At 43.8% G+C, this 13,286-nt stretch overlaps 1 protein-coding gene across 1 annotated transcript; it reads right to left on the reverse strand.

The window, feature by feature from the left end:
- Nucleotides 1-1,256: 1,256 nt before the first annotated feature.
- Nucleotides 1,257-13,230, reverse strand: LOC135507615 (sex-determining transformer protein 1-like). Its single transcript, XM_064927170.1, has 6 exons — nucleotides 12,651-13,230; nucleotides 12,128-12,258; nucleotides 11,805-11,954; nucleotides 3,252-3,416; nucleotides 2,781-2,889; nucleotides 1,257-2,537 (listed from the first exon to the last, which is right to left on the reverse strand). Exons 1-6 carry the CDS (start codon nucleotides 12,907-12,909, stop codon nucleotides 1,672-1,674), a joined length of 1,680 nt encoding a protein of 559 aa, XP_064783242.1. The 5' UTR covers nucleotides 12,910-13,230; the 3' UTR covers nucleotides 1,257-1,671.
- Between the last annotated feature and the right edge of the window lie 56 nt (nucleotides 13,231-13,286).

Genomic DNA, 13,286 nt, shown 5'->3' on the forward strand with positions numbered 1-13,286 from the left:
TCCAGTTTATGACTTGTGAGGCATCTATTGCTCAAACTAGATACTCTAATGTACATGCCCTCTTGCTCAGTTGTGCACTAGGGCCCTCCCACTCCTCTTTCTATTCTGGTAAGAGCCAGTTTGCGCTGTTCTGTGAAGGGACTAGTACACAGCGTTGTATGAGATCTTCAGTTTCTTGGTAATTTCTCGCAAGAAATAGCCTTCATTTCTCAGAACAAGAATAGACTGACGAGTTTCAGAAGAAAGTTATTTGTTTCTGGCTATTTTGAGCCTGTAATCGAACCCACAAATTCTGACGCTCCAGATACTCAACAAGTCTAAAGAAGGACAGTTTTATTGCTTCTTTAATCAGGACAACAGTTTTCAGCTGTGTTAACATACTTGTAAAAGGGTTTTCTAATGATCAATTAGACTTTTAAAATTATAAACTTGGATTAGCTAACACAGTGCAATTGGAACACAGGAGTGATGGTTGCTGATATTGGGCCTCTGTACGCCTATGTAGATATTCCACAATTAAAAAAAAAAAAAACAGTTTCCAGCTACAATAGTCATTTATAACATTAACAATGTCTACACTGTATTTCTGATCAATTTGATGTTATTTTAATGAATAAAAAGGTGCTTTTCTTTCAAAAAACAGGGACATTTCTAAGTGACCCCAAACTTTTGAAAGCTAGTGTATGTTGGCAAACGTTTTATCAAATAAATAAGGTATGAGAACCAGGGAATTATTGTGTGATAACAAGCTCTTAAGGGCTGTTTCCCCAGCCCTTGGCTTCACCTTGGTCATAAGAACAGCCCTTAGTCGGGAGCTATCACAGGATAAATCCTGGGTTCTCATGCCTTATTGCTGAAACAACATCTAGGTTGCTAAGAGAGATATCCGAATAGTCAGCACCAATTTCAAGTTAAGATAGTTGTTTTATGAGATCGCCAGTGTCTCAAGTATGATGGCAATTGCACCACTATAGTGCACCACTACAGGACAGCCAGCCTATAGTGGCCGCTAGATCTGCACTATCGTCTAGGATTGATGTGCATTCCCGGTAATACACTCGTTTCCCCTGTGGACCGGCTCGTACATATAACGTCCTTCATTCAGGCTGCAAAGGCATAATTTCCCTCCTTAACTAGCTTTAAATGGTGAGCCGCAGGCACCTTAGGATGTTACACACTTGGCTGAATGCGGTGTACAACATCTTAAGTTGTCCAAAAATAGTGGTCATTTGGTAGTGCTATTAGATCAATCACAGTCATAACACATTAAGTTGTTGTATAAATTAACAATATCTGACAATGTGTGATTTTAACTTTGAACTTTATTGTGATTTTACATTTTTGAAAGCTCAGTGACAACACAGGTGAAAACGAAACCAAAAATCTGACAGATTTTTCCATTGGAATTTGGTTTCACTTTTAGATGGTTGAAAGCATAGTGATAACACATTGGGAATTCAGCAAACTTTTAGCTGTCATTCTGAGTAGGTGAAAATAGATCAATATATCTACCAAATACCAAATATTACCCAATTCTACATGTTGAAATGACGTGGTGAACCCAGGGGGTACACACTATTCATGGACCATGTGCATTTTCTGCTGGTGTATCCTGAGGTAGCTCCTCTCTGAAAACCTTTTCCCGCAGTGCGTACAGGTGAACGGCCTCTCTCAAGGGTGGACCTTCAGGTGCATCTTGAGATCGTGCTGGCGTGAGAATCTCTTCTCACACTGGGGGCAGCTGTAGGGTTTCTCCCCTGTGTGGACTCTCTGGTGCCTCTTCAGGTTGGACAATTGGGAGAAACTAGCCCTGCACAAGTGGCAGCCAAATGGTTTCTCCCCTGTGTGCATCCTCTGATGGATCTCCATCTGTTTAGGGAAACTGAAGGCTTTCCCACAGAATGAACACGGGAAGCGCTTCTCTTTGCCACCGGATCTACTGACAGTGTTAAAACTACTGTCATTTGTCAATGAGCTTGTGTAGCCATTTAGCGTTGAGGAACTGGCATTGTCTGAGGTCTGGTTTAACAGGACAGTGTGAGGAGGACAAAGGCCTGGGCGTGTCTGTGATGTCTCGTGGTCCATGTTCCAGTTGATAGAGCCTATAGAAGGCAGGCTGAAGGCAGCACCTGTTAGGGGGTTAACCTGAGGTACCATCAGTCTCTCTGAATCACAACTATAGGAGCAGGACGGAACATCGCTAGCCGAGTCTGCGTCTGTTCTCTTCCGCCACATACGGACACTTCCCCGTAGCTGCAGACCAAATCTATGCCTCGCCCTGGTCTCAGCCAGTCCGTTGTCATGGAGACTAAGTTTGGTTGTTGTTTTGTGTTTGACTGTCTTTTTCTGGTTGTGGTTAACAGTGTTGTTCCCCAGCCCAGAGTTGAGGACACTGTCCCATCCACTGACCTCCACTATGTCGCCTCTAGTCCTGTCCTGCTCAGTGACATTATCCCCTGGGCCCTTGGCTGCACCCATCTGAGTCTGGGAATCCAAGATGGCCACCCAGTCTCCTCTGTTAGCCTTCAGCCATCCACCTGCAGGAAGAGGTTAGAAAATAGACTTTACGAACATGGCAGAGAAAACTCTATGCATGCAAACATAAGTTATATTGATTTAAGAAAAAACAATCCTGGAAAATTTCTAATCCCAGTTAAGATCTATTTTTGGTATTTGGTATTTTATTAGGAAAAGCATTCTAGGTGAAGCTGGTTGAGAGAATGCCAAGAGTGTATAAAGCAGTCATTACTGTACGTAGGCTATATGCATTTCTCCCTTACCTTGCTCACCCATCCTTAGTCCACTCAACAGATCAATGCTCTCTGGTGCATCTTCTGTCTCCTCTTTGACCAGCAGCAGATCAGGCTTCCCATCCTCCATGCCTGCTGACTGTAAGATACAGAGTGAGAGGATGTTGGATCAAGAAATCAAGAAACCTTGCTATGGAGCATCTTCTGATTGGGCAATGAGGGATTGCTATGAGTACCATGCAAACATGTTAGTTCATTTGATTACTTGGTTTGATAATTCAAAGGCATGGTTCCACACTTAAGACAACATGTATGAAGACCTAGGCCCGTATCAACAAAGAGAATCAGAGTAGGAGTGCTGGTCTAGGATCTTGCCATATAATCTTATTCATTATGATCTAAAAGGCTAAACTGATCCTAGATCAGCACTCCTACTCAGAGGCTTTGTGGATACAGGCCCTGAACGAATACCATTCAGACAGTAGTTCACAGTAGGCTCACCTCAGTGAGACTGTGTGTGATCCTGTGCTGCATAGCTGGTTCTTCTGTGGGTTCAGGAGGAGGTGTAGTCTGGTTGTACTCCATGACCATGTTCCCCTCAGGGTTCCCCAGACCCTCCTCACACCCCTCCTCCTTCACCAGCAGCACCTCTGGACCCTCCTCCTCCTGGAAAAGACAGGTGACACAGATTACACAGACATACACTCCCTCAGGTACATACACACAGATAATAAACACACTTTAATGATGGATGGGCCATACTTGTGAACATTAGAAACTAACATTAAATTCAAACAGTTGCTCTGTCACAAAATGTGCATCAGCCAGTTAAAATGGTCAATTTACTTGCACGTGATAGAACGCTGCATTGTAGCTGGTCCCATCAGATAACCTGGTACACGTTAGCCCTATGCTAACCTCACCAGATGACTGATTATTTCCTGGAACAAAATTCCACATCAGCCTATCAAAGATCTTAGACTTTATATCCACCAACAAATTGTATTTCTTAAAATAGGTCAACCCTGGCCACCAGAGGGATATTTTAAACCTACATATTCAAGGTTGCCTTTTGTTTTGTTGGTCTGTAACAACATATGCCAGTATTGCATTGATACATCCTTGACAAGGCTACTTGCTGTTACTACTAATGTTAGACAATGTTCAGCAATAAAGTTGTAGGTGGATTATACAACATGTACGTTTATATTCATTCAGTACCAGTCAAAAGTTTGGACACCTAATCATTCCCGTGTTTTTCTTTGTTTTTACTTTTTCTACATTATAGAATAATCGTGAAGATATCAAACTATGAAATGACACATGGAATCATGTAGTTACCAAATCATAATATATTGAATATTTGAGATTATTTAAAGAAGCCAACCTTTGCCTTGATGACAGCTTTGCACATTCTTGGCATTCTCAACCAGCTTCATGAAGTAGTCACCTGGAATGCATTTCAATTAACAGGTGTGCCTTCTTAAATTTGTGGAATTTCTTTCCTTCTTAATGCGTTTGTGCCAATCAGTTGTGTTGTGACAAGGTAAGGGTGGTATACAGAAGATAGCCCTATTTGGTAAAAGACCAAGTCCATATTATGGCAAGAACATAAGCAAAGAGAAATGACAGCATCATTACTTTAAGACACGAAGGCCAGTGGATCCCGGAAAATTAAGAACTTTGAAAGTTTCTTCAAGTGCAGTCGCAAAAACCATCAAATAAGCAAAGAGAAATGACAGCATCATTACTTTAAGACACGAAGGCCAGTGGATCCCGGAAAATTAAGAACTTTGAAAGTTTCTTCAAGTGCAGTCGCAAAAACCATCAAGAGCTATGATGTAACTGGCTCTCATGGGGACCGCCACAGGAAAGGAAAACCCAAAGTTACCTCTGCTGCGGAGGATAAGTTCATTAGATGTAACTACACCTCAAATTGCAGCCCAAATAAATGCTTCTGAGTTCAAGTAACAGACACATCTCAACATCAACTGTTCAGAGGAGACTGAGTGAATCAGGCCTTCATGTTCAAATTTATGCTTAGAAACCACAACTAAAGGACACCAACGAGAAGAGACTTGCTTGGGTCAAGAAAAACGAGCATTGGGCATTAGACCGGTGGAAATCTGTCCTTTGGTCTGATGAGTCCAAATCTGAGATTTTTGGTTCCAACCGCCATGTCTTTGTGAGACACAGAGTAGGTGAATGGATGATGTCCGCATGTGTGGTTCCCATTGTGAAGCATGGAGGTGGTGGTGGTGTGATGGTGCTTTGCTGGTGACACTGTCAGTGATTTATTTAGAATTCAAGGCACACTTAACCAGCATGGCTACCACAGCATTGTGCAGCGATACACCATCCCATCTGGTTTGTGCTTAGTGGGACTATCATTTGTTTTTCAACGGGACAATGACCCAACACACCTCCAGGCTGTGAAAGGGTTATTTGACCATGAAGGAGAGTGATGGAGTGCTGCATCAGATGACCTGGCCTCCACAATCACCCAACCTCAACCCAACTGAGATGGTTTGGGATGAGTTGGACCGCAGAGTGAAGGAAAAACAGCCAAAAAGTGCTCAGCATATGTGGGAACTCCTTCAAGACTGTTGGAAAAGCATTCCAGTTGAAGCTGGTTGAGAGAATGCCAAGAGTGTGCAAAGCTGTCAAAGGCAAAGGGTGCCAACTTTGAAGAATCTCAAATATAAAATAGATTTGGGTTTGTTTAACACTTTTTTTGGTTACTACATAATTTCATAGTTTTGATGTCTTCACTATTATTCTACAATGTAGAAAATAGTCAAAACAAATTAAAACCCTTGAATGAGTAGGTGTGTCCAAACTTTTCACTGGTACTGTACATTGTTTAAAAAAAAGTTGACAGCGCTCGTGGTCCTGTCAAATAGTTGTAATTTACCCTTACTGCTATCACTAATTGGTGGTGTAATCCACTAAGGCAGTAAACCTAGAGACGACAAGGTACGATGGCCGCGAGTTCGAATCCTCCTCTGGGCAAGGATTTAATTTGAGGAAAAAGCGCTCCACTGTGGGCCCTCGACTGAAATAATGGAAATGTGAAAAAGTAGATTATAAAAATGCATCTAAAACATTGTAAATGTAAGCCTACAATTATATCTAATATAGCCTATAGTAGCAATGATTATTTATGTAGTAGTGCCAGTAGCCTGTGTGTCGGTCAGCAACAGGGACAAGAAGCTACTCATAAAATGTATTGGTAATCTTCATTTACATGGTTTTGCCTGCACTTCTCCTCTTCACACAATTAGTGTAAGCCTAATATCTAGCTTCTTACTTTCAGTTGTCTCTATGACTATGAACACACCCTGAAAACAGTGAATGGTCTTAGTTCATTGAGTATAATTGCCTTTAAAGTAAGGGATCTAACATTAAGTAGCCCTACTTTGAGATGTGAGGTATCACGATTTCTTTCAATAATGACAGGAATGGAGGAGGTCTTTATCCTAGTGAGATTGCTAAGGCAAACACCGCCATGTTTATTTTTGCCCAACCCAGGTCGAGGAACAGACATGGTCTCAATGGGGATAGCTGAGCTGACTACACTGACTGTGCTAGTGGCAGACTCCACTAAGCTGGCAGGCTGGCTAACAGCCTGCTGCCTGGCCTGCACCCTATTTCATTGTGGAGCTGGAGGAGTTAGAGCCCTGTCTATGTTGGTAGATAAAATAAGAGCACCCCTCCAGCTAGGATGGAGTCCGTCACTCCTCAGCAGGCCAGGCTTGGTCCTGTTTGTGGGTGAGTCCCAGAGAGAGGGCCAATTATCTACAAATTCTACATTTTGGGAGGGGCAGAAAACAGTTTTCAACCAGCGATTGAGTTGTGAGGCTCTGCTGTAAGAGCTCATCACTCCCCCTAACTGGGAGGGGGCCAGAGACAATTACTCGATGCCGACACATCTTTCTAGCCGATTTACACGCTGAAGCTATGTTGCACTTGGTGACCTCTGTTTCATCCTAACATCGTTGGTGCCAACGTGGATAACAATATCTCTATTCTCTCTACACTCTCCAGTTTTAGTTTTAGCCAGCACCATCTTCAGATTAGCCTAAACTTTCACTGCTATGTGGATGACACACAGCTGTACATTTCAATGAAACATGGTGAAGCCCCAAAATTGCCCTCTCTCGAAGCCTGTGTTTCAGACATAAGGAAGTGGATGGCTGCAAACTTCCTACTTTTAAACTCAGACAAAACAGAGATGCTTGTTCTAGGTCCCAAGAAACAAAAAGATCTTCTGTTGAATCTGACAATTAATCTTAATGGTTGTACATTCGTCTCAAATAAAACTGTGAAGGACCTCGGCGTTACTCTGGACCCTGATCTCTCTTTTGACGAACATATCAAGACTTTTTCAAGGACAGCTTTTTTCCATCTACGTAACGTTGCAAAAATCAGAAACTTTGTCCAAAAATGATGCAGAAGAATTAATCCATGCTTTTGTTACTTCTAGGTTAGACTGCTGCAATGCTCTACTTTCGGCTACCCGGATAAAGCACTAAATTAACTTCAGTTAGTGCTAAATACAGCTGCTAGAATCCTGACTAGGACCAAAAAATTGATCATATTACTCCAGTGCTAGCCTCCCCACACTGGCTTCCTGTCAAGGCAAGGGCTGATTTCAAGGTTTTACTGCTAACCTACAAAGCATTACATGGGCTTGCTCCTACCTATCTCTCTGATTTGGTCCTGCCGTACATACCTACACACGTACGCTACGGTCACAAGACGCAGACCTCCTAATTGTCCCTAGAATTTCTAAGCAAACAGCTGGAGGCAGGGCTTTCTCCTATAGAGCTCCATTTTTATGGAATGGTCTGCCTACCCATGTGAGAGACGCAAACTCGGTCTCAACCTTTAAGTCTTTACTGAAGACTCATCTCTTCAGTGGGTTATATGATTGAGTGTAGTCTGGCCCAGGAGTGTGAAGGTGAACGGAAAGGCTCGGGAGTAACGAACTGCCCTTGCTGTCTCTGCCTGGCCGGTTCCCCTCTTTCCACTGGGATTCTCTGCCTCTAACCCTATTACAGGGGCTGAGTCACTGGCTTACTGGTGCTCTTTCATGCCGTCCCTGGGAGGGGTGCGTCACTTGAGTGGGTTGAGTCACTGATGTGATCTTCCTGTCTGGGCTGGAGCCCCCCCTTGGGTTGTGCCGTGGCGGAGATCTTTGTGGGGGAAACTCGGCCTTGTCTCAGGATGGTAAGTTGGTGGTTGAAGATATCCCTCTAGTGGTGTGGGGGCTGTGCTTTGGCAAAGTGGGTGGGGTTATATCCTTCCTGTTTGGTCCTGTCTGGGGGTATCATCGGATGGGGCCACAGTGTCTCCTGACCCCTCCTGTCTCAGCCTCCAGTATTTATGCTGCAGTAGTTTGTGTCGGGGGGCTAGGGTCTGTTTGTTATATCTGGAGTACTTCTCCTGTCTTATCCTGTGTCCTGTGTGAATTTAAGTATGCTCTCTCTAATTGTCTCTTTCTTTCTCTCTCTCGGAGGACATGAGCCCTAGGACCATGCCTCAGGACTACCTGGCATGATGACTCCTTGCTGTCCCCAGTCCACCTGGCCGTGCTGCTGCTCCAGTTTCAACTGTTCTGACTGCTGCTATGGCATCCTGACCTGTTCACCGGACGTGCTACCTGTCCCAGACCTATTATTTGAACATGCTGGTCATTTATGAACATTTGAACATCTCGGCCATGTTCTTTTGTAATCTCCACCCGGCACATCCAGAAGAGGACTGGCCACCCCTCATAGCCTAGTTCCTCTCTCGGTTTCTTCCTAGGTTTTGGCCTTTCGAGGGAGTTTTTCCTAGCCAACGTGCTTCAACACCTGCATTGCTTGCTGTTTGGGGTTTTAGGCTGGGTTTCTGTACAGCACTTTGAGATATCAGCTGATGTACGAAGGGCTATATAAATACATTTGATTTGATTTATTACCACCTTATTAATAGGCCTACAGCGTGCAGTAGGATGTGTTGATTAGTTGATTGACAGGTGTATTGTAGAACAGGGCCGGTCCAAGGCGTAAGCGGCCTTGAGCCCCATGGCAAAATGTGAAGAAATACAGCAACTTTAAAACTGAAATTCTCTCTGCCGTCAAAGGGCACAAAACGTTTTGCTGTGAGGTGGTGGCCCCCTCAATCAAATCTCGCTTAGGGCCCCCAAAAGCTAGGACCGGCCCTGCTTTAGAAGATAAACTTTCCTCGAGTGTGGATGCTCGCCAATGTGGGTTTGAGTCCGGACTCGTGATCAACTTTAAAAAAGAAAATAACACTGTTACTGCAATACTGCCATCTGTAGGATAATAATGAGGTGTTTGACTTTAAGGTCGCTCCTTTGCTCGTGTTTGTTCACCTCAATCTACGTCAACATTTATAATTGGCTGATGCAGAACTTGTTCCAGGAAATAATCAGTCTTCTGGTGAGGTTCGCATCGGACTAACGTGTAGGTTATCTGATGGGACCAGCTACAATGAAGCCTACTATTGCGTGCAAGTAACTTAATGAGTGAAACGGTTTCTAATGTTCACAAGTATGGCTCTGGAGTGTTTACCCATCCCCACTATGTTTGAGTCCTATACTGTAGTTTCAGAAGGACTTGATGGTTTTTAAACCCATCATAGTGGACATAAATATGATGTTGTGGGTAAATATAAGTCAGTTATCATGTCAAAAGTCAGACAAACATGACTGAACTACCTTGAACAGTAGGTGTTAGTGTGTAGTATTTATATTGAAGTGTATAATGCATATAAAGCACTGGTGTGTGTCTGCAGAATAGAGTGAGATCAGATACTAAAGAGAGTCAATAAAAGTCTTAGAAAAGTCCCATTGTGTTTATTAAACAAACAATTGTTAAATACACCATATGAAAACAACACATACATACGTATCTCTGCGTACCCGGCAGACATCTCAGCTTGGATGTCTGCCCACCACCTCAAGCTCACTCTTCCTCCCGGGGAAGACCTACCCCGCTCCAAGGTTCATGCTCTGCAACATCCGTAGAGTACGACCCTTACTCACACAAGAAGCGGAGCAGGCCTTAATCCACACAGTTGTCATTTCCCGTCTAGACTTCTGAAGCACTCTGTTGGATGGGCTCCCCTCCTGTGCCATCAAACCCCTGAAACTTATCTAGAACGCTGCAGTCCGCCAAGTTCTCCCATGTCACCCCGCTCCTCGGCACACTCCACTGGCTTCCAGTCGAAGTTCGTATCCACTACAAGACCATGATGGTTGCCTACAGAGCAGCAAAGTGAACTGCCCCTTCCTACCTTCAGGCTATGCTCAAATCCTACACCCCAATCCAAGCACTCCATTCTGCCACCTTTGGTCTCTTTACCGCCCCACCCTTACGAGTGGTCAGCTCTTGCTCAGACCAGTCAAAGCTCTTCTCTGTCCTGACACCCCAATGATGGAACCAGCTTCCCTCTGAAGCTAGAACAGCAGAGTCCCTTCCAAAAAAGAATGAGTCTTCCTACTAGCACTGACTTTGCTGCTAAGTACTTTATTTAAGGAAATGTACTTGCTACGACTGTGTTACGTGGTTGTTTAGCCCAGCTTTCTTAAAATGAACGCATTAACTGTAATTCACTGTAGATAAGAGTGCCTGCTAAATGACTAAAATGTACATTTAAAATATGTCTCAATCTGTATGAACATCATATAACCTACACAGTACAAACACAATATGTAACAGACTTTTTAGGCTTATATATATATATATATCACACAATGTCTGGATGCAATATTCTATCCAGGAATATTCAACACTGAAATATGTTACTCTCACTATTCTAAATGCATTTGTGGATATTTTCTGCTGACAATGAAAATTAATCTTTGTCTATAATGCAGGATTTGATCTAAACATCAGAGGCTATTGAGTGGAATGGTTACTTTCAATGTTATAGAGTGGAATGTTTTCTGCTGGTGTATCCTGAGGTAGCTCCTCTCTGAGAACCTCTTCCCGCTGTGAGTACAGGCGAACAGACTTTTTCCTGTGTGGACCTTCAGATGCATCTTTAGCTGGTTCTAGTTGGTGAAACTCTTCTTACACTGGGGATACCTTTAGGGTTTTCCCTTGTGTGGACCCTCTGGTGCCTCTTCAGGCTGGACGAGTGGGAGAAGCGCATCTGACACTGGGTACAGCTGAAAGGTTTCTCCCCTGTGTGGACCCTCTGGTGCCTCTTTAAGTCACCAGCCTGGGTGAAGCGCATGTGACACTGTGTACAGCTGAAGGGTTTCTCTCCTGTGTGGACCCTCTGGTGGATTTCCACCTTCTGGATGCAGCTGAAGCCTTTGTTACAGAACATGCAGAGGAATCGTTTCTCTTTACTACTGCTTGATGTTGCTCCCTCTCCCTGAGCCTGGGCTCTAGATCTGTTGTTTGAGTTCAATACCTGATCAAAAAGGACACGGCCGTGTGAATTGGAAGGCCCCATCAACGTGGACACTGGGTCTCGATCCCGTAGTGTGTGTAAAGGGGAGTGGGTCGCGACATTTGGATTTGTCTCTAAGCTTTCCCTATAATCTAAGAAATCTCTACCTTGTGAGTGTCCTTCTCCTGAGGGAGTCTCGTCTACATTCCATGTCAGAGGAACATCGCCCTCCACTTTTACAGTCACCTCATCTAAGACTATAACATCCCCTTTCTTATCTAGGCACCCTTCAGAGTATGCACTACTACTGTACAGGTTCCAGTCCCCTCTAGACAGATCAGTTTGTCTCTCTAAACCCAATGATATGTTGCCAGAGTCCATCTCTGTAGTGTAAGAACAAGACAGATCACTGCCAGCCTCTAACACGTCACCCGAGTCTCGATGGGAATTAACTTGAACCGCCCTCGAGCTCAGGTTATCGTAAAGTAAATAATCTGAGCTGGGAACAGGAGGACAGCCCAGTCGCCCCAGCCCCTCTGGGTCTGATCTGTGGTCAGATCCTGTGTGTAAAAGTCTTTGTGTTTCAGTTAAAGTCTCTGTGTCCGTCTCTGACTTGAGGACGGCGTTCGGCGTTCCACTGACCTCCGTGATTCTGCATCGGGTCCTGGGAGCGGTGGCGGTGAGGTCCTCCGTGGCTACATGGGACGCTCCAGTCTGGCTGTTCCGTGGGTCCTCCTCTCCTTCAGACCTTTCCAGCTTGACCCCAGGACCAGCAGCCTCTGCATCTGCAGACTGACACAAAAAGAGAGGAGGTTATTACCAGTCAATTATTTTAATTGGATAACAATATCTCAGGGAAGTTTCACAATATGTTAGATATGTAAGGGTGACCATGTAAGCAAATTAATAGCCAAGGGGAGCCATTTGATGTACTGTAAATTCTAATGTTACACTAAGACAGTAACCTCGATCACGATAACATGCTGGGTTGAGGTTCCACTCCCCTCATCAACAGTAATTGGTTGGTCATCTCTACACGCATTATGTGCCGCTTGCTTCACAAAGCTCTTGTGGCCTCGAGTGAGATGTCCTCCATCTAAGAGAGTGATTGGGGGAAAAGAGGTGCTTAAATTAGGTACTGTCAATGCTCAATGCTATATTGTACACTATTGAAACTGTCTAGGATGTAAGGTAACACTTCTTATAACTTCTTGATATACTATTTATTGTTCCATGCATAATGTTATTTTAATTGAGTTTGACAACAGGGCATGCAGTAAATCCAGAATCTGGTTAGAATATAATATTTTGTCCTAGTGCAAGAAGCCTGGTCCCAAACTATTTTTGTTGTTGTTGCAAGATGGCTAGGTTAACAGGGTAAGTATTGCATACTATCTAAACACTGACCAAGATCCAATTTTGGTTCACACATCTGAACACATGCGCAGAGAGGAACGGGGCGACAGCCTCCGCAACATCAAAATGTACCTCTTGCCATCCCTCTGTATCGGTCGAGGATCTTGACACTACTGTGACGACTAGCGAGGACGCGCTCCCGCGCCATCTTCAGTTCCAGTAGCTGTAGTTTCCTCCGCAATCCCCTGTTTTCTTTTTGGCTTTGAGTTATTTCCAAACGAAACACTGCATAGTCGTCGTCTACGAGTTTACAGATATCAGCCACGGCTGCATTTGCTAGTACCTCCATAATGGAGGCGATTTGAGTGTGAAAAATCATACAGTTAGCCATTGTTAGCAGTTTTAGGTAACGCTTGCTAGCTATCAACCAAGTCCTGTCTCCAACGCGAATTAGACACTGAGGTAACTAATGTAATGATATGCAGTTAAATTAGTCATATTTTGAGTTCCAGGTTGGTAATAAGCGTCTAAATAACAACAAAAACGCTTTCGTGGAAAATGTTCTTGGTCACTGTTCACTTCCGTTTACACTGAAGTAAAAGGATCTTATGGGTTGGAGTCATAGTGCAAAGGGTGTGGTTAATTGAAAAAGTTATGCGCGCTGTTTTTGAAATACGGTACTGCTTATTACGTTATACATCAAATCTCCTATTCATGATCACTATATTTCAAGGTAAGACCAGACTTTAGAAATAAGTGTGTTAGCAA

The sequence above is a fragment of the Oncorhynchus masou genome, chromosome 21 (genome assembly GCF_036934945.1).
Source record: "Oncorhynchus masou masou isolate Uvic2021 chromosome 21, UVic_Omas_1.1, whole genome shotgun sequence".
Classification (NCBI taxonomy): domain Eukaryota; kingdom Metazoa; phylum Chordata; class Actinopteri; order Salmoniformes; family Salmonidae; genus Oncorhynchus; species Oncorhynchus masou.

What these genes read in the sequence shown, in the direction of transcription:
- LOC135507615 (XM_064927170.1), bottom strand. Translation starts at nt 12,909, where the DNA reads ATGGCTAACTGTATGATTTTTCACACTCAAATCGCCTCCATTATGGAG. An exon ending in ATACAGAGGGATGGCAAGAG is followed by an intron (nt 12,259 to 12,650) that starts GTACATTTTGAT and finishes TCACTCTCTTAG; the next exon opens with ATGGAGGACATCTCACTCGA. An exon ending in ACTAAGGATGGGTGAGCAAG is followed by an intron (nt 2,538 to 2,780) that starts GTAAGGGAGAAA and finishes CTCTTCCTGCAG; the next exon opens with GTGGATGGCTGAAGGCTAAC.